The sequence below is a fragment of the Camarhynchus parvulus genome, chromosome 29, assembly GCF_901933205.1.
Source record: "Camarhynchus parvulus chromosome 29, STF_HiC, whole genome shotgun sequence".
Lineage (NCBI taxonomy): Eukaryota > Metazoa > Chordata > Aves > Passeriformes > Thraupidae > Camarhynchus > Camarhynchus parvulus.
Window position 1 is genome coordinate 558,994 of NC_044599.1, and position 27,285 is coordinate 586,278.

The 27,285-nt window shown below is 63.5% G+C and overlaps 3 protein-coding genes across 3 annotated transcripts in view; 1 reads left to right on the forward strand and 2 right to left on the reverse strand.

Moving 5' to 3' along the window:
* The window catches only part of ATF1 (activating transcription factor 1), a 450,302-nt gene that overhangs the window by 115,220 nt on the left and 307,797 nt on the right, over nucleotides 1-27,285 (forward strand). The gene's annotated exons all lie outside the window — the stretch shown is intronic.
* Nucleotides 4,136-12,374, reverse strand: ENDOU (endonuclease, poly(U) specific). The gene is made up of 8 exons (XM_030967204.1): nucleotides 12,270-12,374; nucleotides 7,865-7,999; nucleotides 7,109-7,280; nucleotides 6,835-7,034; nucleotides 5,472-5,585; nucleotides 5,271-5,377; nucleotides 4,838-4,980; nucleotides 4,136-4,305 (listed from the first exon to the last, which is right to left on the reverse strand). Exons 1-8 carry the CDS (start codon nucleotides 12,325-12,327, stop codon nucleotides 4,191-4,193), a joined length of 1,044 nt encoding a protein of 347 aa, XP_030823064.1. The 5' UTR covers nucleotides 12,328-12,374; the 3' UTR covers nucleotides 4,136-4,190.
* Nucleotides 14,458-25,525, reverse strand: RAPGEF3 (Rap guanine nucleotide exchange factor 3). Its single transcript, XM_030967174.1, is given in 29 exon segments — nucleotides 14,458-14,622; nucleotides 15,038-15,109; nucleotides 15,307-15,361; nucleotides 15,515-15,579; nucleotides 15,660-15,747; nucleotides 15,942-15,992; nucleotides 16,179-16,269; nucleotides 16,347-16,381; nucleotides 16,383-16,529; nucleotides 16,686-16,811; nucleotides 16,950-17,047; nucleotides 17,138-17,284; nucleotides 17,380-17,461; nucleotides 17,580-17,619; nucleotides 17,954-18,036; nucleotides 18,122-18,263; nucleotides 18,265-18,270; nucleotides 18,467-18,545; nucleotides 19,122-19,213; nucleotides 19,414-19,523; nucleotides 19,596-19,742; nucleotides 19,823-19,899; nucleotides 20,011-20,071; nucleotides 20,307-20,391; nucleotides 20,565-20,739; nucleotides 20,813-20,934; nucleotides 21,008-21,114; nucleotides 21,325-21,378; nucleotides 25,372-25,525. Coding segments are annotated over 29 exon segments (2,640 nt in total). The 5' UTR covers nucleotides 25,456-25,525; the 3' UTR covers nucleotides 14,458-14,503.

Here is a 27,285-nt window from a genome sequence, read left to right on the forward strand (position 1 = left end):
GGGGGGCTGGGGGGGCTCTGCCCTGCCTCTCCCATCCCTTCCATCCCCGGGGTAAATCCTTGGGTTTGCCATCCCAAAAAACTGGGATCCCAAAAACCTGGGATCCCAAAAACCCGGGATTCCAAAATCCTGGGATCCCAAAAACCTGGGATCCCAAAAACCCGGGATCCCAAAAAAACTGGGATCCCCAAAACCCGGGATTCCAAAATCCTGGGATCCCAAAAACCTGGGATCCCAAAAACCCGGGATGGTGGGGCCCGACCCCTCCCCCTGCGCTGCACCCGGAGCCGGGGGATGCTCCGGGGGTCCCTCCCACCTCAGGGCTGGGATTTTGGGGTCGTTTCTCCGTGAATTTGGTGCTCAGGGCTGCGCCGGAAGGTGCTGAGACTCCTGGGGCATTCCCAAACGCAGGAATCCCCTCGGGGTTTTTTTGGGATCATCCCAGCCGTTTTTTGGGATGGTCCCAGTGGCTTTTGGGATCGTCCCAGCGGTTTTTGGGATCGGCTCAGTGGTTTTTTGGGATGGTTTTTTGGGATGCTCCCAGCGGTTTTTAGGGATGGTCCCAGCAGTGCCGCTCCGGGGCTGGATCCAGCTGCAGATCCCGATCCCTCCCCTGGATGAGGAGCTCCAGGGCCCTCAATGGTTTAGCAAACCCCATACTCATCCTCATCCTCTCAGGCCGAGCTGGCGCTGCCGCGGCAGATGCGGCCCGAGCCCATCGGGGCAGTTGGGGCCGGATCGGTTTCGGGCGGGATTAGGGAGGCTCCGCTCCCCAGGGCTCGGATTAGGGTCTAAAGCCGCGAGCTTGGCCCGGCGGGGGCTCAGCTGGAGCCGGAACCCTCCTCATCCTCACTGGGCTGCTGGGGAGGCGCTGCCCGCGGTGTGCGGGGTGAATCCCGCAGGGGAGGGAGGGCCACGGAGCCCGAATATTCCGAATTTCTCCTAAAACCATCGGGGGTCTCTCGGGGATCTCCCCTGGTGCTGGGCAGGGGGAAACACAAGGGAAACGGGAAAACCCCCAAAAAACACAGCGAAAAAGGCAATAAAACTTTGGGAAACCAGGGGGAAACCCCAATAAAACAAGGGGGAAACGGGGAATAAACCAAATAAAACAAGGGGGGGAGAAACCCAATAAAACATCGGGAAAACGGGGAATAAACCCGACAAAACACGGGGGGAAACCCAAGGGAAAACAAGGGAAAACCCAAGAAAACACCGGGAAAATGGGAAAAAAACTCAAGGGGAAAAAAACCCCATAAGAAAATACGGGAAAAACGGGGAGAAAACCCCAATAAAACATGGGGAAAACCGGGAAAAAACCTAAGAAAACACGGGGAAAACGGGAAAAACGCCACACTGAGGGCTTCGGGGGGAGTGCAGGGGATACCCCGACATCCCCCCGGGTGGGAGCGGGGGTCGAAGCCCCCCGAGTGTCCCGGCGAGCTCAGCTGGGCCGGGCCCACCTGGGCAGGAGCCCCCGGCAGGAGCGGGACCCCCGAGAGCCGCGCGGGGCTGGGGCGGCCCCGAGGTGCTGGGGGGGGGTCTCGAGGAGCTGGGGGGGCCCCGAGGATCTGGGGGGGTCCCGAGGAGCTGGGGGGTCCCGAGGATCTGGGGGGGTCCCGAGGATCTGGGGGGGCCCCGAGGATCTGGGGGGGGGCCCGAGGATCTGGGGGGGGGCCCGAGGAGCTGGGGGGGCCCCGAGGATCTGGGGGGGGGCCCGAGGATCTGGGGGGGCCCCGCGCTGGCAGCAGATGGCCGGGGGCAGCTTGGCCGCACCTGCCCCTCCTCTCGTGCCCTGCCCTCGCTCGGCTTCGTCTCCTTTCCCCTCGCGGCTTCATCCCCGCATGGCTTCAAACTTCCCGGGGAACCGGGGCTGGAGTGCGCGGCTCTGGGAGCGTTTTTTTAATAGATAAAAGATGTTCTATGTATATATTTTTAATATGCTTTATATATAAATACTATAGGTATATGTATTGTATGTATATATGTATATATGTATATATGTATATATGTATATATGTATATATGTATATATGCACACATGTATATATGTATGTATATATGTATATATGTATGTATAATGTATGTATATACATTTAATATACTTTAATATATATGTGTATATATATTTTTAAATATACTTTATATATAAATACTATAGATATATGTATATATGTATATATGTATAATATATGTATACATATTTAACTTTTATATATGTGTATATATATTTTTAATACACCTATTTAAAAATATCTTTATTTATATACGATATAAATATATATTTATGTTAAAAATATATAAATATATAAATATATGCTTATATATTATATATAAAATATACTTTTATATATAGCTTTAATATACTTATATATAATTCAAAATATATATTTATAGATACATAAATAATATAATGTATTAATAATTTAATAAAAGTGGTACGACAACTAATAATATAATAAATAAATAATATAATGTAAAGATAATAAATAAGTATACGAACAAAACTTATCATATGGGATCTAATTTACGTAGAAATACATATAAAATATATAAATGCACCATCGAGTATCATATGTAAGTGAATAGCTAAAGATGCGGGGCCGGGGCTCTGTGTGACCCTGGGGGCAGCGGGTTCCTTTGGCACCACCGAGGGTGAGATTTGGCAGCCGGGAGGCTGCGGGAGCCTGTGCCAGGGCAGGGATGGCAGCGAGGAGGGACCGGGACCGCTCCTGTGCCGGGGTGGGCAGGAGCCGCCCCTGGAGCTGAGAGCTCCCGGCCGGGCTGGGGCACCTGGAGCGTCCCCGTCCCGCAGCTCTGCCCTGCCCTGGCCCCCCCCGCCGGCCCGGACCACCCTGGCCGTGTCCCCAGCGCTGGGAGCCGCAGCTGGACCCTCCGAGGGCTCCGTGTCACCCCAGTGTCACCCCCGTGTCACCCCAGTGTCACCCCGTGTCACCCCCGTGTCACCCCCGTGTCACCCCAGCGTCACCCCCGTGTCACCCCAGTGTCACCCTGGCTGCGGGGACACCCCCGTGTCATCCCCGTGTCACCCCAGCTGGACCCCTCCGAGGGCTTTGTGTCTCCCCCCGTGTCGCCTCGGCTCCGTGTCCCCCCCCATGTCACCCAGCTACGGGGACACCCCGGATCCCCCCACAGCCGCCCCCTCCCCGGTTTCCCAGCGCATTTCTATAAATCAAGCTGTGGCATCCCCCCCGCCCTCCCCGCGCGGGGTTCGGGGGTCACCTGTGACCCCCGGCAGATGGCGCGGGGCCCGCCAGCCCTGCCCAGCACCATCTGTCAGCAGCTCCGGAGCTCCCCGCCCTGGGACCCCCCGGCCGCGGCTGCGGGAGGAGGGGACGGGGACCGCGGGGGGAGCTGGTGGCTGTCACCCCCCTCTTGGGACCCCCCAAATCCGGGGGTGAGCGGGAGAAGGGGCGCTGGGGGGTCCCGGTGCCTCGGGGTGGGTCGGGGGCTTGTCCCGAGAGCGGGGCGTCATCTCCACAGCCCGGGGGTCCGGGGGTGCCGGCCTGGGGGTCCCGCTGCCCCCCGGGCTCCGCTTTGAGCCCCTGGGGGCTGTGCTGGAGCAGCTGGAGCCCCGAGCAGCCCCAGCCCGGGGGATTTGGGGGCTCTGGGGAGCGGCGGCCCCGGGGAGAGCTCAGCTGGGCGGGGGCAGAGCCGAATTCCCGGGGAGGGGCTCCAGGGGACAGAGCCCCCGGGACCGGCCGGGTCCGGGGGGGGACAAGGCCTCGGGGGGGCTCAGAGAAGGGGTGTGGGGGACAAACGGAGGGAGAAATGGGGTGCGGGATAAAAGGGGGGGCTGTTGCAGGGACACGCAGGACCCAGCGCTCCTCCAGCCCGGGCAGCGTTTATTCCACTCAGGATCCTCCGTTCCGTGCCAAATCCTTCCCGTCCCGCCGCTCCTCTGCCGAGCCCGGGCCCGCCACACGCGGCGGGGTCTGGGGGTGTCCCCTCGTGGGGTGTCCCCCCGTGGGGTGTCCCCCCGTGGGGTGTCCCCTCGTCCCCTCCCCGCGGGGTTCGGCCCCCGCCGCTCCCGTCCCGCGGCCCCGAGCAGCGCGGGGGCGGCCCCGGGGCTCGGTGCTCGCCCCCCAGCCGAGCCCCCCTCAGGGTGACACCGCTCAGGGTGACATCACCGCTCAGGGTGACGTCACCGCTCAGGGTGACGTCACCGCTCAGGGTGACATCACGTAGGCGGTGGCGATGAACCTCCTGCCGCCGCCGTAGGTGGCCTTGGTCCAGGGGTAGGTCTGCACGCTGAGGCGGTGCCCGCCCAGGCTCAGGTGGCACCTGCGGAGACACCATCGCCTGTCACCGCCTGTCAGCGCCCTGCTCCGGGTCTGTGTCCCTCAGGGGTGGGGGTCTTGGTGTCCCCACAGCCACAGTGCTCCAGCCCTGAGCCCCTCATCCCACAGCCCCATCTCCAGGGTGCTCTTGGTGTCCCCAGGCAATGCTGTTCCATCCCCATCCCCATTTCCATTCCCATCCCACCCCATCCCAAAATCCCATAAATCCCATAAATCCCATAAATACCATAAATCCCATAAATCCCATCCCAATATCCCATAAATCCCATCCACATCCCATCCCATCCCTCCCCAAATTCAGGGCCAGCCTCAGCCCTGACGGGGGCTCAGGGAGGCCCCGCTGGCCCCAGGGCCAGACTTGGGATGGACAGAGGGACTCCGGATGGACAGAGGGACACGGGATGGACAGAAGGACATGGGATGGACAGGACACAAGTGCACAGAATGGACAGAGAAGGACTCGGGATGGACAGAAGGACACGGGACAGACAGAAGGACACGGGGTCAGCACTCACGCCCGGCCGGGCCGCGCGAGGAAGCAGAGGGTGTAGAGGCCGAACTCGAACTCGGGGCTGCAGCCGATGAAAGCCGAGCCCACCTCCTTGTAGAAGCCGTCCCAGCTGAACTGCAGCCCCAGCACGTCGGGGTACGAGTCCCACTGGGGGAGAGGAGTTTGGGCTCAGCAGGGTGGGAACCCCCCAGCCCGGCCAGGAACACCCCCAGCCCCTCAGGGAGCGTCCAGAGCAGCTCCTGGCCAGGCTGGGGGTCCCAGCAGAGCCCCCCGGCCCCAAATCTCCCCCTCAAGGCTTGGGAGCCCCTCCTGCCCCCGGCATGGTGGGTTCCAGCCCTTCCCACCCTGCAGCGGGGATGGGGCAGGGGGAGCACCCCTGATCTGGGGTTCATCCCCGTGGGTGCAGTACGGGGTGCCCCAGCCCCCCGAGCTCTCACCGGCCCGTCGAAGTTGTGGCTGAAGTAGTTGAGGACACCCTGCTTTTCCAGGAGGTAGAAGCGGATCCAGTTGTGGAATCCAGACACTTTTCCCTTTTTCACCTCCCCTAAAACACAGAGGGGGTGTTGGGGTGAGCCCCTGGCCTGGGGAGGGCTGCACCTGAGAACAGGTGCTGGAAACTGGGGGAGGGCTGTTTGTACCTGAAAACACGTGCTCGAAGCCGCTGGAATCCCGCTGCCCGTCCCCTCGGGAGTACAGACCGAACCACATCTGGTTCAGGTCCTGCAGGAACTCCTGCTCGGAGCTGTAGCGATCTGCAGGGAAAGGAGGGGGCGCAGGGAGAGGCAGAGCTGGGGGTCTGGGTGCTGGGAAATTCAGATTTTCTGTGTGACACACTCTGACCCCCAGGCGAGCGATGCCTTTGACCTGAGGCCGTGGAGAAGTGCTATCAATTAATTCCAAAATTGATTAATAGCACTGGGATTATGGGTGTGTGGTTTGATTAGAAGTGTATAATGTCACAGGGTGGAAAACGTAGAGTTTGGTGTTTTAGAATAGAGAAATAAATACGGAGCAAGATGGAGGTTTTAGGTCGTTCTTCTTCCTTCTTCTTCATGGGTTTGGGTGGTGTTTTGTAATTGGACAGAAAAATCTGCATTGAGGGCTTTGAGTAATTAGTTGTTGGGTTAAAAGTGAAAATAATTTAGGTGTCATTTCTTAATTAGATAGTTTAGCCTTAAAACACCTTGTAACAAGAGATTGTTGGCCATTTTGTGCCTGGTTAATGAAGGACTGCAGAACTCAGTGCTGTGAGACTGTAACATGGGTAAAAAACGATAAACGCCTGAGTCTGAATGTGAAATATCATAACGCAGATTAGAAACAAAAAACACCTGAGTCTGAATTTGAAATATCATAACGCAGATTAGAAACAAAAAACACCTGAGTCTGAATTTGAAATATCATAACGTAGATTAGAAACAATAAACACCTGAGTCTGAATGTGAAATTGAATATGAATGCAAAATATCCTAACGTGGATAAACACCTGAGTCTGAATGTGAATTATCATCTCAAATACCTTCAATCCCGACCTCCAAAAAGGCAGCTGAGAACCAGCAGGGTTCCCCATCCCTTCCCCACTCTGTCCCTCGGGAATTCTCCCTGCTGGACTCCCCCTGTGCCCATCCCAGGTTGGGTTTTACGGCAACTCCTGAGAGCCAGAGAGAAGTTTGATAACAGGATCCGTGTTTAGCCCTGAAAGAATTTCCTACCAAGGTCGTTGACATAGAAACCAAGAAAGAAAAGGATAAATAAGAGAAACCTGCAATTATTCCGATGAGCGCTTTGTTTGTCTCTCGTGACCAATGATAGAAGTGTAAACTTAGGAGTTTTGTAAGGATGTATGAAAGGCATGCAAGCTAAAATGAAAATGGGGTTTTTATTTTAAAAAACCCATTTAAAAATAATTTTTTATATTAAAAGCCTCCTGAAAATGGAGTGTGCTGCTTTGGATTGTCTCCCTTTGGGATTCCCCTATTCCCGGCCCTGCCCCACACTCACCTTTTCCCTGCAGGAACACAAAGAGTTTCTTCATGAGCTCCGTTTTCATCACCTCCTCGAGGAATCGCTCCTGCTCCCGCAGTTCCTCGGCCGTCACCTCCTCCTCCCTGCCCGTGGCCCTCTGGTAATTATCCAGCAGCTTAATGAAGCTGGCGTAGGTGGGCTTGGAGAAGAGCTCCTCGTTCACGTATTTGTAGAGCCTGGGGGAGAATTGCTGGGATTGCAGCTGCCTTCCCCCAGCCCGGGCCCGCTGTCCCTCCCCGGTGCCACTCACGGCTGCGGGGACCGGTCCTGCTTGTCCCCGGTCTCGTCGGGGCCCGCCAGGTGCTGCGGGTTCAGGGCGATGTCGCTGGGCCGGGCTTTGTTGTGATCCAGCCCGTAAAGCTGCTCTGAGAGCTCCAGCAGCTCCTGCTCCGAGATGGAACCGCTGCTGCTGGAGAATCCGTCTGTGGGGACAGCAGGGGCTGGGCACAGTTCTGGGGTCCAGGGAAAGGTGGGGGATCCATGAAGAGTGAGGGGGATCCATGGAAAAGTGAGAGGAATCCATGGGAACTGAGGGGGATCCACGATAAAGTGAAGGGGATCCATGGAAAAGTGAGAGGATCCAGAGGATCCATGGAAAAGTGAGGATGTTCCTGTGGGGACAGCAGGGGCTGGGGACAGCTCTGGGATCCATGGAAAAGTGAAAGGGGATCCAGAGGATCCATGGAAAGGGGAGGGAATTCCCCGAGGAACGGGGGGAACACCCCAAGAAATAAAGGGGGACACCCTGAGGAATAGAGGGTGACACCCTGAGACACCTGAGGGTGACATCCCGAGGAATAAAGGGGGACACCCCGAGGTACCTGGGGACAGTTCTGCCCCTCCGGACTCACCGCGGCTTCGAGCTCCGCCCTCGGCGCCTTCCCCACCTGCGGAGCAGAGGAAAAGGAGCTCAGGGGGTTGGGGACACCTTGGGGACACCTTGGGGACCTGCAGAGGCTCAGAACCACCCCCGGGACACCCCGAATCCCTGTGGCCGGGCGCTCACCGGGCCCGCAGTGCCTCTCGTGGTCCTCGCAGCAGTTGTGCTCTGCCTCGCACCCGGGGTGACAGTGACACTCGTCCTCCTCATTGAAGGGCTCCCCGCAGCGTCCCTCGCACGAGTCGGGGGCTGTGTACAGATCTGTGGGGACACCAACGGAGGGTGGCACTCAGGAGGGGCTGAGTGCGGCCACCCCCGCCCTGGAGCATCCCCGTGTCACCCTCTGTCCCCTCCCGGGCCAGCCTCACACAGCCCAAGAGCCATCGGGGATCTTTGTCACCAGGGTCACTCCTCTTGGGCCGTGTTTGTCACAACCTCAAGGTGACATCGGGGAACGGCCCCCGGAGCTGCTCCCCATGATTCACCCTGGGATGAGCCCCAGTGCACCAGGTTACCCCAGGAACTGCTCCCCGTGATTCACCCCGGGATGAGCCCCAGTGCCCCGGGCCAGCCCCAGGCAGCCCAGCCAGGATCTTTGTCACCAGGATTGCTCCTCTTGGCCTGTGTTTGTCACAACCTCAAGGTGACATTGGGGAACGGCCCCTGGAACTGCTCCCCGTGATTCACCCCGGGATGAGCCCCAGTGCCCCGGGTCCCTCCGGAGCTGCTCCCCGTGATTCACCCCCGGATCCTGGGATGAGCCCCGGCCCCCCCGGAGCAGCTGCCGCATTCCAGGCAGCCTCGTTTGCATGGTGCTGGGAAAACTGGGAAAACTGGGAAAACTCCTTCCCGAGCTGTTGGTAACAAAGGAACTGCCGAGCACCTGCGTGGTGGCGAAAAGCAAAGCTAAAAATAGCAGCGGTGAAGCCTTGGAGGGGACAAGGGACACTCTCAGAGGGACAAGGGTGCCTGGAAGGTGTCCCTGTCCCAGAGGTGTCCCCGTCCCACAGGGTGTCCCTGTCCTATAGGGTGTCCCTGTCCCATAGGGTGTCCCTGTCCCAGCATGGTGTCCCTGTCCCCAAGGTGTCCCTGTCCCACAGGGTGTCCCTGTCCCAGAGGTGTCCCTGTCCCAAAGGTGTCCCTGTCCCAGAGGTGTCCCTGTCCCACAGGGTGTCCCTGTCCCCAAGGTGTCCCTGTCCCACAGGGTGTCCCTGTCCCAGAGGTGTCCCTGTCCCAAAGGTGTCCCTGTCCCAGCATGGTGTCCCTGTCCCATAGGGTGTCCCTGTCCCCAAGGTGTCCCTGTCCCAAAGGGTGTCCCTGTCCCAGCATGGTGTCCCTGTCCCACAGTGTGTCCCTGTCCCAAAGGTGTCCCTGTCCCAAAGGTGTCCCTGTCCCAGCATGGTGTCCCTGTCCCACAGTGTGTCCCTGTCCCACAGTGTGTCCCTGTCCCCAAGGTGTCCCTGTCCCACAGTGTGTCCCTGTCCCAAAGGTGTCCCTGTCCCAGCATGGTGTCCCTGTCCCAACATGGTGTCCCTGTCCCAAAGGTGTCCCTGTCCCAAAGGGTGTCCCTGTCCCAGCATGGTGTCCCTGTCCCCAAGGTGTCCCTGTCCCACAGTGTGTCCCTGTCCCAGCAAAGGCAGCCCTGGAGCAGCGGGCGTTGCCCTCCCTGGCAGAGCTGCTGCAATCTCCCGACATCTGAGGCACCGCGGGCTTGCCCAACCCGGGTGAAAGGTGGCCCCGGGGCAAATCCTGATGTGGCTCATCCTGTCCCGGAACACCCAGGCGATGACAGCGACATCCAGGCCATGAGGGTGGCATCAAACTCCCAACACCGCCTCCTTCCCTCGTTGTTTGTCCCCTCTGTCACTTCACCTCAATTATTTGTTCTTGGTGATGTCACCCCAGCCCTGCAGGTGCTGAGGGACCCCTTGGCTCCCTCTCCCCGCAAATCCCAGCTCTTGGGGGTGTCCTTGGCTCGGCTTTCCCTCCTGGTTTCCCATTCCCTGTAATTCCTTTAAACAGGAGGATTTTAGCAGGGGGGTCTCAAGGTTCTCTGGAAGCCCCTGAGCAGAGCTGGGAGAACATCCAGGGCAGGGACATCGCATGGACGGGGTGCTCAGCGCTGCCCAGACCCTCCCAGTGTGACCAGGCCAGCCCCAGCCCCACTCCCGGAGCAGCACTGGGATCAACGCCCCTGGCTCGCTCATCCCGCTCCTTTTCCAGCCGCAATCCCGGCGGGATTGTGCAAGGCAGGAGCTGCCCACGCTCCCCCGTCAGCGCCGAGCCCGTTCCGGTGCCGGTGCCGTGCGGCCCGAGCGTGTCACAGCGGCCCGAGCGTGTCACAGCGGCCCCGGCGAGTCCCGGCAGGGCCCCGACCCTGACTCAGCCCTCGGAGGGGCGGGCTCAGCATCATCCCAAATCCCAAATCCCCAGTGCCAAATCCCCGACGCCACGGGGCACCTGAGCAGTCTCAGGGCAGGGGAACGGCTCCTCTTCCTCACTCAGACAGGGCTCTAAATCCCTAAAGCGACCCTAAATCAACCCTAAATCGCTGCAGGGCTTCCCCTGTCCCTGGAGGGCTGATCGGAGGGGGAGGCTCAGCATCATCCCAAATCCCCAATCCCAAATCTCCAATGCCACAAGGTGCCCAAGGGGTCTCAGGGCAGGGGAATGGCTCCTCCTCCTCACTCAGACACGACCCTAAATCCCCAACTCGACCCTAAATCCCTAAATGGACCCTAAACCACGGCAGGGTCCTCAGCTGTCCCTGGTGGGAGGGTAGGAGAGGCTTTTTGGGAGCTTTTTGGGAGAGATGGAAACGCCACGGGGGCGGCGGCCTGGGACAGAAGGACAGAAGGACAGAAGGACAGAAGGACAGAAGGACAGAAGGACAGAAGGACATGGCTCATCCACACTCAGCCACCCCGGGGGTTTTTGGCTGGTCCAGCCAGAGGAGATTTTTTGGCTGATCCTGCCCCAGGATTTCCTCTGGCTGCACAAAGCACAGGAATATTTCTCTCTCTCTCAGGGAGGCCGAGGGAAGGGGGGGTTATTCCCTGCCCAGCTCCATTCTCTGAGCACTGGGGAGGCACCGGAGCTCTCCCAGTGCTCCCAGTTTGGTTTCGGGCTCGGGGATGAGTCAGCTCAGCCAGAGCCGCGTCCTCGAGCCCCTGGCCTGACTCAGGACCTCGCTCCTCCAGGAAAACACGGATCCAAACCCAGCCCAGCTCCAGGAGGGACCATCTGAAGGACAAACGAACCTGGAACAGCGCTGTGGACAGCCTGAGCTTCCCAAACCCCCAGCTCCTGTCCCCAAACCCAGAGGTGAGCCCTGTCTGTGGGACAATCAGGGAAAATCTCCCACTGCCCACACGAGGAGAAGTGGAGGGGTGCCAGGGCCAGCAGACAGGTCCAGCAGGTGGCCAGGACTGACCACGAGGCAGCCGAGCTCCCCAGCCACCTTCACCGCGGGTTTTCCTTCTGGAACAGCTCAGGACTCACTCAGGAGTTTGGGAACTCAGGGCTCACAGAGGAAATTTGGGAACTCAGGATTCACACAGGGAGTTTGGGAACTCAGGGCTCAGAGAGGAAATTTGGGAACTCAGGATTCACACAGGGAATTTGGGAACTCAGGACTCAGGAAATCTGGGAACTCACAGAAGAAATTTAGGAACTCAGAGAGGAGTTTGGGAACTCACTCAGGAGTTTGGGAACTCAGGGCTCACACGTTAAATTTGGGAACTCTCAGAGGAAATTTGGGAACTCACTCAGGAGTTTGGGAACTCGCTCAGGAGTTTGGGAACTCACAGAGGAGTCTGAGAACTCGGGACTCAGGAAATTTGGGAACTCACAGAGGAGTTTGGGAACTCAGGACTCGCTCGGGAGTTTGGGAACTCCTGCTCCCAGCCCCACGCAGGTTTGGAGCCTCTCCTGTGAGCTGGCCTTGCAAAACTCCTCATCTCTCATCCCAGGGGGACTCATCCTCTCCTGGGCCATCAGATACGAGCTCCTGGCAGCGTCGGGGGTGATGAAATCCCGTCCTCAGTGCCAGGGGATCGCAGTTCATGCTTTATGCAAGAACTCAGCACCTCCTCATCCCCGCGGGATCCCGGCTGCCAAATCCTGGTGGCCCCGAGCTCCTCCTTAAACCCAGAGCCCCCTGAGCACCCCCTGGCACCTCGGGGTCGTGTCTGGGCTGCGTTTGCCACCTGAGCTGCCTCTGTGGCCACAGGGGGAAGGTGGATACAGGATTGGGACTGGAAAACACCCAAAGCTGCTTTTCCAAGGAAAGGAGGCGCCAGAAAAAGGTTCCCTGAGCTTTGCAGGACCAAAGCAGGCTCAGACACACCCGGACCCCAACTGGTGGGCCAGAGGAGTTGGACAATCCACCCCCAGCCCGGGCTGGATTTCCAGCATGGAAAGACCCCCGTGCAGCCCGGCTGGCTCCATCCCAGTTCTCCCAGCAGGGCCGAGCTGCTGGTGGAGGGCAGCGCTCCCGGCCCGTCCCCTGCAGCCCCCGCTGGTTACTCACGGCCGGACACGCAGCCCAGGGCGATTCCTGCCCCCAGCAGGAGCATCCAGAGCTCCATCGCCCCTCGGGAGCGCCGGGACCGGGTCGGGAGCGTCGGGGTCGGGTCGGGAGCGCCGGGACCGGGTCGGGAGCGCCGGGACCGGGTCGGGAGTGCCGGGACCGGGTCGGGAGCGTCGGGGTCGGGTCGGGAGCGCCGGGATGGGCTCGGGAGTGCCGGGACCGGGTCGGGAGCGCCGGGACCGGGTCGGGAGTGCCGGGACCGGGTCGGGAGCGCCGGGATGGGCTCGGGAGTGCCGGGATGGACTTGGGAGTGCCGCAGCTCCCCGGAGCTCCCGGGTTTTTGTGGGTCCCGCGGGGGGGGGGGGGGGGGGCGTGATGGCAGCGAGGGCTCCACGGGCGCGCTGCACCCCAACTTCCCCAAAACTCATTAAGCGCGCGGCTAATTACAGGCTGCCCGCAGAGGGAGGAGGGCCGGTAAATCCAGAATCCCGGGCTTGCTCCGCAACCCCCGGGGGCGGCCGAGGCTGCGCGGGGAGGGTCCCAGGGGGGCTTTGCCCACCCCCCCCAGAACCGCTGGCACAACCGGGTCCTGACTGGGGGTCGCGCTTTGGGGCACTGGTTAACTGGGGAGCAGCGTTAATTGGGGGTAATGTGCTCCCCTAGCTCAGCTCTGGAGGTTGTGACTCCCCCTCCGGCACGGATCGGCCTCGTTGGAGCCTCCAGGAAAGCCCAGAACTCCAGCACAGCCCCGGGGGGAGGTTTGGAGTCATCCCAGCCTGCTCCCACTGCCGGGGTGAGCCCAGAGCTGCCCCAGGGACCCTCCCCGGCCCTGGGGGGCTCAGGCCAGGCCTGGGGGGGTCACAGCCCCTTCCCTGCCCAGCCAACCCCAATGGGAAAAGTTCCCAGCCTGGAGCTGAGCAGGGAATTTCCAGGGAGATAACGGAGCCCCAGCAGCGCTGGGAGGGTCCCCACCTGCACCACCAGGCTCTGCCTCCTCTTTCTCACTCCCTGCTGCGTTTTTCTGGGAAACCTCATCCCAAAGCCCGCAGGATTTGCTCCAGACACTTCTCCACTCCCTCGCCGGCCCAGGGGTGGCCAAGCCCGGCTGGTCCTGGTGGTGCAGAGCCCTCTGGCCTGGCCTGGGGCAGTTCCAGACAGGGGCAGCATTTGGGGGCTCCGGGGGGCAGCCCTGGGCTCACCTGGGACACGACCCCGATGCTCTGGGTGCAGCCACAGCCCCGGGACAGGGTGAGAGGCTCACACCCTGTGCCCCCCACCTGGGCAGGTGAGACCCGACCCCAAACAGCTCCCGAGGATCCTGGGGGGATCCTGGGATCCATCCTGGAGCAGGGAGCGGCCCCTGCTGTGCCCCGGGCAGTGCCAGCTGGCACAGGGGCGGCGTTTGGTGCAACAAGGGCCGGGTTTGGCTTCTCCCTCAGCCCTCAGTCATTTCCTGACCTGTCCCCTCCTGGTGCCAGTGCTGTGTCACCTCCCCTGGGGCAGCTCCGGGGCCGTCCCCAAGGTCACACTGGGGGTGCGGGTGCAGGGGGTGACCCCGGGCTCGGGGAAGAATGGGGAGCGCAGCCATGAGTACAAAAATACCTCTATTGCTCTGCCTCGCCTGCCCGGAGCTCAGCGGGGCCACATCTGAGTCCAGGGCTGAGCTCTGGGGGCTCCAGCACAGCCCGGGGCCACCGGGAGCAGAGCCAGGGGCTGCCCCGCCGCCGGCAGCCGGGGCCCCATCCCTGCTCCAGACCCCCATCCCCATTCTGGGCCCCCATCCTCACTCTGTGACCCCATCCCTGCTCTGGACCCCCATCCCCATTCTGGGCCCCCATCCTCGCTCTGTGACCCCATCCCTGCTCTGGGCCCCATTCTGGGGCCCCATCCTCGGTCTGGACCTTCATTCCTGTTCTGGGCTTCCATCCTTATTCTGGTCCCCCTTCCTTGCTCTGGACCCCCATCCCTGCTCTGGGCCCCCATCACTGTTCTGGACCCCCACCCTCACTCCTGGCTTCCATCCCAGTTACGGGCCCCCATCTCCATTCCGGACCCCTATCTTTGCTCTGGACCCCCCATCTCCATTATGGGCCCCCATCCCCATTCTGGACCCCCATCCTTGGTCTGGACCCCCATCCCTGCTCCAGGCCTCCATCCCCATTCTGGGCCCCCATCTTTGCTCCAGACTCTCATCCCCATTCTGGGCCCCCATCCCCGCTCCAGCCCCGCTCCCCTCAGGGCTCCAGCTCCCGGGAGAGCCTCAGCAGCTCCTTCTGGCTGTCGATGGCCCTCAGGTGCTGCAGGTATGCCCAGGTGGACACGGGGTTCCTCACGCTCAGGGACTGCTCCGAGCCTGCGGGAAAGGATGAGATCAAGGCTGGGGTCCCCTCCATCCCCTGGCACAGCCTGCTGAGCCTGTCCAGCCCTGCAGGATCACCCCATGGACCCCCTGTGTCACCCCCAAACCTCCCCAAACTGTCCTGGACCGGCTCATGGATCCCTCCATGGATCCTTCCATGGACCCCTCCATGGATCCCTGCATGGATCCCCCCATAGATCTCTCCATCAACCTCTCCATGGATCCCTCCCTGGATCCCTGCCTGGATCCTTCCATGGATGCTTCCACAGATCCCTCCATGGATCCCTCCATGGATCCCATCCTCACTCCCTCCATCTCCATCCCCTCTCCCCCAGCTCGGGGACCCCCGCAGAGGGTTGGGGGTCCCCCGGGGCAGGGTTGGGGTCACACTGAGGAGCTCCAGACGTACACGTGGAGATCCTGACGGCCTTGGTGTCCTCAGGCCGGTGCGGGGAGCGGCTCCGCAGCGGGGACAGCGGCGCTGGGGGACAGAGAGAGGGGCTCAGTTTTATCCTCAAGGGCTCAGTTGTGTCCCCAAGGGCTCAGCCCTGTCCCCAAGGGCTCAGTTGTGTCCCCAAGGGCTCAGTTGTGTCCCCAGGGGCTCATCCCCATCCCCAGGGCCCCAGCCCTGTTTAGGGGCTGCTCCCAGCCCCCTCCCCAGCTCCCTGGAGCTCTCACCGTGCGCGTGGCCCCGGCAGCGCTGCAGGACTCGCACGGTCTTGGCCATCATGTGCTGTGGGTGAGGCACAGAGGTCACTGCTGCCACCTGGCCCCACCTGGATCCCCAAAATCTCTGTCCCCGCCATGGCTGTGACTGGGCCTGGCTGCAGCAGTGCCAGAGCTCTGCCTGCCAGGGCCCTTGGAGGGGTCACCACCCCGCTCTCACCATCTTCTCGAAGTTGATGAGGTTCTCGGCCAGGGTGCGATTGCCCTCGTGGATGAAGGTCATGTCTGGGGGGGTTTGGGGGTCAGAGCAGGGTCCCTGGGGAGTGCTGGGCACACCCAGGGGGTCCCCAAAACCAGACACCGACCTTTGAGCAGCAGGGGCACGAAGGGGATGATGGGGGGGCTCAGCTTGGCCACGGCCAGGCGATAGACACGGTGGTTCCACGAGGGGTCCTGGGGACAGGAGGGGACACGGGGGGTGCGGGGGACAGGGGGGGACAGTGGCATCCCCTCCCCATTGCTCCAGGGGCAAATCCCACTGGGAAGGGGGACACGGGGTGGAAAGGGGACACAGGGAAGGGGGACATGGGGCAGGAAGGGGGACATGGGGCAGGAAAGGGGACATGGGGTAGGGGGGCTGCACTCACCAGCATCCTCTCCAGGGCTGAGTGCAGCTTCCGGATCTTGTGGGGCAGCCTCTGTGCAGGGATGGGATCACGGGGCTGGCACCCCCCTGTCCCACCCCAGAGACCCCCAGCTGTCCCACTCAGGGACCCCCCTGTCCCACCCAGAGACCCCTGGCTTTCCCTCCCCAGGTGTTGTCCCTCCCTGCAGGCCCCCCCCTGTCCCCCTCACTGTCCCCCCTGCTGTCCCCCCTCTGTCACCTCCCAGGTCTTGGCCAGGCGAGTCACGGCCGTGTTGCTCACACCAAACATCACCGCGAAGAAGGAATTCAGGTTCTTCTGCTCCTTGAGGCTGCAGGCGGGGACGGGGACGGGTCAGCCATGGGGACGGGGACAGTGACAGTGACAGTGACAGGGACAGGGACTCACTGTGCCGCCAGTTTGATGAACTTGCGCAGGAGCTGCTGCGCGCCGCCCGAGCTCGGGGCACAGGCACAGCTCCGTGGCCACCCAGAACTGCAGCTCGTTGAAGCGCCGCAGCACCCGCGCCAGGTTGGCCGTGGCCACCTCGTGGAACTTGTGCGGTCCCACGATGTAGTGAATCATCTCCACCTGGGAGAGAAGCAGGTCAGGGGCGTCCTGAACCCCCCCCAGCAGGTGAGGGGTGTCCCAAACCCCTTCCCCAGCAGGTGAGGGGTATCCTGAACCCCTCTCAGCAGGTGAGGGGTGTCCTGACCCCCTCACAGCCGTTCCCAGCACAGGCCCCACCTGGTGGATGCTCTTGAAGAGGTTCCAGTCGTAGTCGGTGAGGTGGCTGGCCAGGTCCTTGGAGCTGATCAGGTCCAGGGTGTCCGAGGAGCCAGCGTGGGGGCCCAGCTGCTCAGGGTGGGGAGTCTGGGCACGGGACAGGACCCCTGACCCCTCCTGCCCTCAGCAGGGACGGGTACCCCAAACTGAGGCCCCACAGCCCCCAACCCATCCTGGGGGGGGGTCCGCCCGGTGCTGCCCACCCCAGAGCCCCCCCACACTCACCAGGCTGCCCAGCTCGTCCCTGCTGACCACAAAGAGCCGCTCGTTGAGGCCCAGCGCTGTGAACACCCCCACGGCGTCCTGCGGCAGCACCGCCCGCTCTGCGCGGAGGGAAGGGCGCGCTGGCACGGAGGAGGCGACAGATCCCGGCCGGGCACGGGGACAGGGCCACCCCGGGGGAGTCCCCTCACCTCCGGCCGAGTTCACCTTGACCAGGACGTGCTCCCGGTCCCGGCGCAGCCGTGGCGCCAGCGCCCGCAGCACGTCCCGCACGGCGGCGTTCACGGGCAGCACCGACACCACGCACGAGTGGTCGGCCCTGAAGATCTCGTAGGGCACTGGGGGTGGGGGGGACAAAAGGGACCTCAAAGGGACAAAAGGGACCTCAGTGTCCCCACGCCAAGGGGGATGGGCCCTGCTGAGGGGGCAGTACCTTTGTCCTGCGCTCGCAGCGCGCAGCTGCTGTCCAGCATCGCCTCCTCGGGGCTCCCGAGCCACATTGCCGAGCTCCGCGCCTGGGGAAGGTGGGACAGACGGGAGGACGCGGCCGCAGCCACCACCCCTCCTGTGGTGTGTCCCCAAAGGGCAGAGGGGACCCAGATCCTGCCCTGTCACCCCTCAGGGGGTCCCTACCTTGGGCTGGGGGAACGCGCTGCCGTCACCGTTCTCCAGCCTGCGGGAGGGGAAAAGAGGAGGATGGAGCTGCCATTCCTGGTGGGAACAGAACCGGGACCGGCCACCCCCGGGACCGGCCACCCCCAGCGACTGCGGCCACCCCCAGGGCTCCGGCCCCATCAGGGACTGCGGCCACCTCTGGGCCACCCCTTGGCCACCTCCGAGCCCCCCACCCCATCCGGCTGCGTGTGCCACCCTCTCCACAGTCAGGAACCCCCACACCGGGGACAAGGTGGCACCAGAGCTGCCCCAAAATCCCCTCCCCAGGGGAGCGCAGCCCCTGGGCACCCGCGGTGGCATCGGGGGACAGTGGGGACACCGAGGGGACTCACGCTCGGGGTCGCCGCCGCTCCTGGCCCTGCTCCTGGCACAGCCCGCCCAGCTGTGGGTCCCGGCTCGCCAGGTCCGCCAGGTTCTGCGGGGACAGGGGGCCCGGGGTGAGCACGGTGCAGTCCCCGCGGTGTCACCGTGCCACCCTGGCCGTGCCACCCCGGCCGTACCTGCAGCAGCGCCGTGGTGCTGCGGTCGCCCTGCAGCAGCCGCCCGTAGAGCAGCACCCACTGGCTGACGAGCCGCAGGATTTTGCGCCGTTTCCGCAGGGAGTAGGAGGCCTTGTCCTGCTCCGAGCCCTCCAGCGGCTCCACGGAAACTGGGACCAGTCAAGGGCACCAGTCAGACGGGGAGAGGGGCAGGGAGCCCCGGGAATGCCACCCTGGGAGATGGGGATGAGCCCAAGGGGGCTGAAAGGGGATTTGGGGCTCCCCCTGAGGTGACAGGGACAGAGTTGAGCGTGCCCCCAGCGAGAGGCAGAGCCCAGTCCCCCCAGTTCCCGCACAGAAGGATACTGGTGCAGCAGGGCCCTGCAGAGCTGCGAGGTCGGCATGAACACGGTGTAGGTGAGCAGGAAATCCCCCAGCAGCGTGTCTGCGAGGGACAGGGCACTGTCACTGCTGCCCCCAGCGCCGCGGGGACACGGGGACCTGGCCAAGGATCCCCCGTGCCCTGCCGGGGTGGCCTGGGGCGTCCCCACCACGGGGACCTCGCTGGTGGCAGGGCAGATTTTGTTCCTAAACCCTGCAGGAGGGGCTGGATCGCTGGGATGGGATCACAGATCCCTGGGATCGGCTCCAAGGCAGCGCCGGTGTCCCCGGCTGGGATTGGTGACCCGCTGGGGACACCTCCCGGGACTGGTGACCCGCTGGGGACACCTCCTGGCTCCCGGCTCGCCCGGGTTTCCCCTCTCCGAAGGCAGAGGGAGACCGAGAGGCGCGGAGGAGCCGCTCCCGGAGCAGCCGCCCTCTCCCCGCCTCGGCTTTTGGGGTTTTTAGCGAGCCCAGGGTAGCACGAGCGGGATTTGGGGTTGGACGCCGGGAGTGAGGAGCCCCCTCGGTGCTGCTCCCCCCGCCTGTCCCCAGAGCCGTGTCTGGGGGGCTCTGGGGCAGTCCCCAGCACACGGGGACACCCCCACAGTGGGGACACAGCGGGGACACCCCCACGTACCCACGGGGTCGTAGAGGGTGGCATCGAGCCGCATGAACTCCAGCAGGTGCTCCAGGATCTTCTCGGGTGTCCCGGCCATCACCAGGTACCTGCTGGGGACAGGAGGGGTGGAGGTGACACCAGGGCCGTGGGCAGGGCCACCATGGGCTGGCGACAGCATGGGCCGGTGTCCCTGCTCCTCGTCCCCTTGTTCCTCCCAAAAACTGCCCCGAGGGAGGCTGGAAAAGGCAGAGGGGTGGCTCAGGGGACAGAGGTGTCACCTGCCAAAGGGGGACAAGGACAGGAGTGTCACCTGCTGCTCCGCCCCGAGGCCGCCTGCCCGCTGCCCCCCTGCAGGTCCTTCTGCAGCACCAGCACCACCTTGCCGTGCTCCTTCAGCCGCACCGTGTTGGCCTCCACGTCCTGGGGGACAATCCTGTGGTCAGCCCGGCCGGGATTCCCCAAAATTCACCCCAAAATCCCCCCCGGGCCCACCTTGAGGATGCGGTTGAAGTCCTGCTTGTCCACGCGCAGGAAGTGACAATTGTCCTCGCGCAGGAGGATGGTGGCCGCCCGCGGGGCGTCGTTCACCAGCGCCAGCTGCCCGAAATCGTCCCCCTCGTGCAGGGTGGCCACCAAGCCCTGGGGAGGTCAGGGATGGTGACATTGGGAGGTCCCTGGGGTGTCCCCAGGGTGTCCCTCCAGCACGGGGACAAACCCACCTTGCCATGGGTGACCACGTTGACCGAGCCCTTCCAGATGATGTACCAGGAGGTGCCTTTGTCACCTTGGCTGAACACTGGGACAGCGCCCGGGAAAAGGGGGGAAATTCCCAATTTTGGGAACGGCTCCGGTGTCCCCGGGCTGGGGACACCCCAGGGCGGCTCAGGGGGGGCTCAGGGTGACTCACGGACGGTGCCCGCGCGCTGGTGCCCCTCGAACATCAGCACGGCCGCCAGCTCCCGCTTCACCTGCACAGGGGACGGCGCTGCCACCCCCGGCCGGGCCAGCAGGGGACACGGGGATGGGGAATGGCGGGGAAGGGCCGAGGGAGGCACAGAGATGATCAGAGAGGATGCTTAGATAGGAAGGGAAGGGGTGCAGAAGGATTTGAGGAGCCAGGACAGGAGCTGATGGGGTTCAGGAGGATTTGAGGCCCGGGGGACGCCCCGACCCCGCAGGGTTTGGGGACACGGCGGCGCTCACCGAGTTGGAGAGATGAGCCACAGCTTTGATGTGGAGCAGCTCCTCAAAGATCAGCTCCAGCTCGTCCTGCGTGCGCTGGGCAGGCCTGGGGGGGCCGGGGGGTCAGCGGCTCCCTGTGCCCCCCTCCCCAGCCCCCTCCCCTCTTTGGGTGACACTGTTGGGTCCCCCCACCCTCAGCAGCCCCGTGGCTGCTCCAGACCCCCCGAGCAGGGTCCAAAAGAGTCCCGAAGGTGCAAAGGAGCCCCTGGGGGCACTCACGGCTTGCGCAGGGCCATGGAGAGCAGCGCGTCGGGGCCCAGCTGGGCCAGGAACCCCAAAGCCTCCAGCAGCTCCTCGGGGTCCCGCGGCCCCGCGCCGGGCTCGGGGCTCAGCTCCAGCTCGGCAAAGCGGTAAAACTGCGTGTCCTTGTCCTGGAAGTGCCACTCCTGCCTCACTGCGGGGGACAGCGGCCGTCAGCTCTGCTCTGCGCCCCCCCGAGCCCCCCAGAGCCCCCCCAGAGCCCTCACCGTGTGTCAGGACCCCGCTGTCCAGCAGCACCTGCCCGATGCCCACGGCCTGGCCGCGCGTCTGGACGGCCGCGCCGGCGCTCAGCAGCCAATCCACCAAGTCCTTCCCCGAGCAGCACTGCCTGGGGGGGCACAGGGGGTGAGAACCCCCCCGGGACAGCCCCCCCGGAGCCCCCCAGGGTCCCCCCAGCCCACCGGTGGTGCCGCAGGTGGTGCTTGTGGTCGCGGATGAGGCCGGGCCGGGAGCTGCTCAGGTGGGCGAAGAGGAGCTTGCCCGCCCTCCAGATCTTCTCCGAGGACGCCTGAGGGTGGCAGGGGGACAAAGGACCTCGTGGGGGGGGCTGGGCTGTCACCTGTCCCCTCAGTGCCCTGGGGTCGCCACCGCCCACCCCAGGAATGGCCGAGCCCAAGGAGCATCCTGATGGCTTCGGGGTGTGGGGGTGCTCCGGCCCTCCCCCCCGCCCCCAGCCTCCCCAAATTCGCCTCCCTGGGGGCTTCCCCGGCCCCCCCACCTGGGTGATGCTGTGGCCATAGTCCAGGCTGGATTCCGAGTCCAGGAGCGGGGTCTGGAAAACCAAAGGGGAGGGGGTTGGGGGGGCTGTGGGGCTCTGCTGTGTCCCCATCACCCCACACAGCTGGGGGGGGGGGTCCTGGCACCCCCAGCTCTTCACCAGGTGAGGGACAGCACCCAAATCCTGAATCCAGCACCCAGATCCTGAACCCAGCACCCAAATCCTGAACCCAGCACCCAAATCCTGAACCCAGAACCCAAATCCTGAGCCCAGAACCCAAATCCTGAGCCCACAACTCAAATCCTGAATCCAGAACCCAAATCCAGCACCCAGATCCTGAACCCAGCACCCAGATCCTGAACCCAGCACTCAGTTCTTGACCCCAGCACTCAGTTCTTGACCCCAGCACCAGTTTCCCGAATCCAGGACCCATTTCCTGACTCCAGTCCCCCTCTCCAGCTCATTTTTCTCCCAGCTCTCGCCCTCGGGGCCGCTGCGGGTAAAACCAAACGCGCGGAGGGCCGAGCCCCCGTCCCGCGGGGCAAAGGCGGCCGAGCTGCGGCGGCGGCGCTGCCGCGGGGCCCGAGGCTCCCGGGCCCCTCCTGGCCACGGCCCTGGATAAACAAGCCGGGCCCGCACCCGTCAGACCAGTTCCCGGCACCGGGAGCGCTCACCCGGCACGGGGCGCCCTCCGAGGGACACCCACCCGCACCGGGGGGGTTTGGGGTCCCCTTCCCGGCTGTGGGGGTCCCGCAGAGCCCGGGAGGGCTCCCAAAAAGCGGCGTCTGCAGGGATCCCCCCGGGGTCTGCGTGGGGAGGCTGGGGCAATCTAAGGGCAGGGGGACGGTCCGGATGGATTTCCAATGGAGGAGGGCAGGAGTTAATTAGTGCAGGATTTAATTAGTGCAGGATCCTCGAGGCCGAGCCTCCACCTGTTCCCAGCACTTCTCAACGGTTCGGGAGGAATTGGAGGAGCCACAAGCGGCTTTGGGAGCGCTGCAGGGACGTGTGCCACCTGGCCACGGTGTCACCCAGGCTGGGACCCCGCTCCTGAGCCGGCCACAGCGTCCCCAAGGCAGGGCCACGGTGACTCAGGCGCTCTGCAAACTCTGCCGAGCCCCGTGACGGCCGCGGGGAGCGGGAACTGCGCCGAGCAAATGTTTGCAAACGGGAGCCGGGAGGAGCCGGGGACACGGCGCTGCTTGGGGACACGGGGGTGTCACCCGTGGGAGCCAGAGGTCCCTGTCACCCCTGGGAGCAGGAGATTTGTGTCACCCGTGGGAGCAGATCTGTGTCACCTGTGGGAGCCAGAGGTCCCTGTCCCCTCTGTGGGTGCAGGATGTCGTGGTCACCCCTGGGAGCAGGAGGTCCCTGTCACCTCCTGGGTGCAGCAGGTTCGTGTCACCCCGTGGGTCCAGGTGACACCCTGGTGTCCCTCTGCCCAGTCCCCAAAGCGCCTCAGCTGTCCCGCTGCAGCGAGCCCCCTCTGCTGTCCCCCTCTGTCCTTGGGGCACAGAGCCAGGCCGCGCTCCAAGGACACCGAAAGAGACACAAAAACCCCGCTCAAGGATCACATTCCTCCTTCCCGGGATTCCTCGCTGCCAGGACAGCTCTGGAATCACCCAAACCCCCTTGCTGTCCCCAAACCCCGTCCCTGGAGCATCCAGCCCTGGTCAGGAGCTGCAGGACGCCCCCAGCCCCCTCCTGGTGACGGCGCGGCTCCAAGCAGCTTCCTAAGGAGTTGCCTTTTCCATCTTCCTGCCCACGGGACGCGCCGGGATCCTGCCTTTCTCCAGGATTCCGGCAGCGCCGGGCGCCCGGCCAAGGCCGCCAGCGGCCGTTCCGCGCTCGCGGCCGCTTTTGTTTGGGATCCCGAGGAAAACAAGCGCGGCTATTTCGGGCCTCAGGGCTCCGGAGAAAGTCCTCGCCCATCCGCAGCCTCCGCAGGCCGGGGCTGGGCACTGCATCCCCTGGGATGGGGCTGGGCATCCCTCGGGATGGGGCTGGGCACCCCGGGATGGGCTCAGCATCCCCTGGGATGGGGCTGGGCATCCCTCGGGACGGGGCTGGGCACCCCGGGATGGGCTCAGCATCCCCTGGGATGGGGCTGGGCATCCCTCGGGACGGGGCTGGGCACCCCGGGATGGGCTCAGCATCCCTGGGGGGGCTCGCGGGGCTGGGCACCCTCGGGATGGGCTCAGCATCCCCTGGGATGGGGCTGGGCATCTCTCGGGACGGGGCTGGGCACCCCTGGGATGGGGCTGGGCACCCCGGGATGGGCTCAGCATCCCTCGGGACGGGGCTGGGCACCCCCCAGGATGGGGTTGGGCATCACAGGGGTGGGCTGGGCACCCCTGGGGTGGAGTTGGGCACCCCAGGATGGGCTCGGGGACAAACTCCAGCTCTGCTGTCCTCGCCAGGGATGCAGCAGGGGCTGGCACAGTGGCACTTGTCCCCTGGGAAGGACGGAGCCGCTTGGGGACACTGCTGTCCTTTGGAGCCGGGAGGGATTTTCTGGGATCAGATGAAGATGGAGCCAGGAGGAGTTTCCAGGAGTTTCCAGTGACAGGGACAAGGGACCTGTGTGGCTCCTGAGGCGCTTCCCTGCCACTCACCTGCCCCAGGAATGGCTGTGCTGGGACAAAATCCCCCTTTCCCTGCTGGGATCGGCTCCAGTGCCCTCGATCCCCGGGTGTCCCCCACAGAGGGGACACTCCCGCTGTGCCACAGGTGCCACCGCTGCCAGGGCTGGTGGGATTTATCCCAGTTCAGCCCAGGAATGCTCCAGGCCTGCTGCTCACCCAACTTCTCAGCCTTAGTGCCCCTCCAAAGCCCTCCCCAAAGTCTGTTCTGAAAAGTTTTGGAGAGAAAAATAAATCGGGAAGAAAGGGCAAAAGCGAGGAAAACTTATCTGGGAGGGAGCCCCTCCCAGTGCTGCATGGAAATGCCCAAAGGGGAGTTGTCCCCCTAAAATAATTCCATTTTTTTTCTTGAAGAGTGTCCCAGGCCGAGCAGTGTAGGAAGGGGAAGGACGCAAAGCTCCGGAAGCTCTGCCAGGGCTCCAGGGTCACCTCCCCGCCTGGAGGGGACAAGGAGGGGCCGAGAGGGGACAAGGGGCCCGAGAGGGCCCAGGACCCCCGGGACTGCCCCCAGCTCCCGGGGCCAGCGCGGACCGGGCGGGGAGGTCGCGATGCCAGGGGACAAATCCCTGCTGGGGAACGGGCGGGGGAGCGGGGGAACGCTGCGTGTCCTCGGGAATGTCCCCCCCGGAATGTCCCCCGGAATGACCCCCGGAATGTCCCCCGGGAATGTCCCACAGGTGACCCCGGGAATGTCCCCCGGGAATGTCCCCGGAATGTCCCCCGGAATGTCTCACCGGGAATGACCCCCGGAATGTCCCCGATGTCCCCGGAATGTCCCCGCTACGGTCCCGGGAATGTCCCCCGAATGTCCCCCCTGGAATGTCCCCGAATGTCCCCCGGAATGTCTCACGGAATGGAGACCCCCGCCCGGGGACCCCCGGATGTCCCCGGGGCCCCGGAATGTCCTTCCTGCTGGGATGCGCCGCCGGGCACCTGGCACCGGGCTCGCTTCACGCCTGGCCGCCCGTTCCGCTCCGCTCCGCCCGTCCCAGCCTGCGCAGCTCACCTGCAGCCTCACCTGCCCCCCGTGCCCTCACCTGGCTCCCCGCACGCCTGGATTCACACCCTGTACCACCACCTGGTTCCTTCCTCCCTCCCTCACCTGGCTCCTCGTACCCTCACCCGCACGCCTGGATTCACTCCCCGTGCTCTCACCTGGCTCCTTCCACCCTCACCTGGCTCCCTGCCCTCCTGGACTCCCCCCCTCCTCTCATTCCCAAATTCCCGGGGCTGGGGAGACCCCGGCCCCACTGACCCAGCGGATTTAGGGACACGCTCCCCCCATTCCCCACTCCCCTAGCAGATTTTGGGACTCGCTCTCCCCATTCCCCCAGCGGATTTGGGGACACGCTCTCCCCATTCCCACAGGGGATTTGGGGACTCGCTCCCCCCACTCCCCACTCACCCAGCGGATCCCCTTGATGCGGGGCAGGCTCCCCCCGGCCCCCTCCAGCCGCACGTCGTAGCTGGAGCTCCGGAACAAGTGCATCCTCCTGAGCAGCCCCGAGAGCCGCGCTCCGTCCGCTCCGGGACCCCCGGGGGGCTCCAGCCCCGCTCGCCGCGGCCCCGCGCCCCTCCGCGCCCCCCCGGCCGCTGCCCCCGGCCCGGCCCCGCGCACCTTCATGCGGCGCGGGGGGCGAGGCCATCGCGGCCCCGGGGCTGCTCCGCGGCTCCTCGGGACGGGGCCGGGCTCGGGAGCGGCTCCGCCGCCGCCGCCGCCGCCGCTGCCGCGCCGGGCCCGCCCCGGGCACGGCAGCTCCGCCCGCCGCCCCTCCCCGGCTCCCACGGCCCCGCACCGGGACCCCGCGGCGGGAGGGACCCCCGGGAGCCGCCCTCGGCCATGGGGGAGGCACAGCCCCGAGCCCCGGGAGCCCCGGGAGACGCCCTCGGCCATGGGGGAGGCACAGCCCCGAGCCCCGGCACCCCCTGAGACCCCCGGGACCCCCGGGATTGGGTTTTGGGGGTCTCCAGGAGTCCCTGAGCACCTCAAACCTGGGGTTTGGGGGGGTTGCAGGGGGGTCCCCTGCCCTGCCTGGTGGGGGGACCCAGAGGGGCTGGAAGAGGGAGGGGCTTTGTACTGGGAATGGTTTGTACTGGGAATGGTTCATACTGGGAATGGTTCATACTGGGAATGGTTTATACTGGGAATGGTTCATACTGGGAATGGTTCATACTGGGAATGGATTGTACTGGGAATGGTTTGTACTGGGAATGGTTCGTACTGGGAATGGATTGTACTGGGAATGGTTTGCACTGGGAAATGGTTCATACTGGGAATGGTTTGTACTGGGAATGATTCGTACTGGGAATGGTTCATACTGGGAATGGTTTCTACTGGGAATGGTTTGCACTGGGAAATGGTTCATACTAGGAATGGTTTGTACTGGGAATGGTTTGTACTGGGAATGGTTCATACTGGGAATGGTTCATACTGGGGGTGGCCCCAGCCCCCAGCCCCCAGCTGCAGCAAAGCTGGGGTGGGGCCCAGCAGTCCTGGGAGAGCTTTTACTGGGGCTTTTGGCAAAAAAGGAAAGGGGTTTCTGCCAAAAGGAGCCTTTGCTTCTGAAATAAATCCCGATTCTTAAAATCCAAATCTGCCTTTAAATCGGCCCCTACCCCAGCTAGAGCAGGGATGGGAATCCTCAGCTGGATTCGAGGAATTTGGGGAAGATCCTTGAGCCTCCCCTGCTGCCCCTCCTGCCCAGGCACCCGAGAGGTTCTGGGGGTCACACTGGGGTCCCCAAATCTGTCCCTCCGAGCTGGGGCCGCTGCTGCCCCACCAGCTCTGCCTTATCAACCTCTTATCGCTCCTTTAACCCCGCTCGTTGGGCTCCGCTTGGACAATCATTAATTAACGGCGGGGCCCTGCCGAGCTCCGCTGGCTTTGGGGCAGTTCTGGCCTCACCGCCCTCCTGGAAGGGATCTCTTCCTCCAGGAAGCTTTTCCCAAAATCCCAAATCCTATAGTGGGTTTGCAGATCCACATGACCCTGCTCCCAAATCCTACACTGGGTTTGCAGATCCACCTGACCCTGCTCCCAAATCCTATAGTGGATTTGCAGATCCCTCTGACCCCGCTCCCCATCCTTCAGCCCCCCAAAAGCAGAACGGAGTAAAATCCGAGTTAAATCCCAGTATTTTCACTCCATCCCCTATTTTGGCTCCATTTCCTGGGAATGAGCGTCTGGGTCTCGTCCCTGGGCCTGGCAGAAATTCCAGGAGGGACCTGGGAGCTCTGGGTGTCCCCCAGGAGGGTTTGGTGGCAGCTGGGGGTGCAGGAAATCTCTGTATTTATCATCTCCCCGGTTCGCCGGGACACG

Excerpts from the sequence above, each read along its gene's own strand:
- ENDOU (XM_030967204.1), bottom strand. The coding sequence starts at position 12,327 with ATGGAGCTCTGGATGCTCCTGCTGGGGGCAGGAATCGCCCTGGGCTGC. Across the intron at positions 7,035-7,108 it reads CAGGACCGGTCCCCGCAGCC|GCTCTACAAATACGTGAACG; the intron begins GTGAGTGGCACC and ends ATTCTCCCCCAG. Across the intron at positions 5,378-5,471 it reads CTTCGAGCACGTGTTTTCAG|GGGAGGTGAAAAAGGGAAAA; the intron begins GTACAAACAGCC and ends TCTGTGTTTTAG.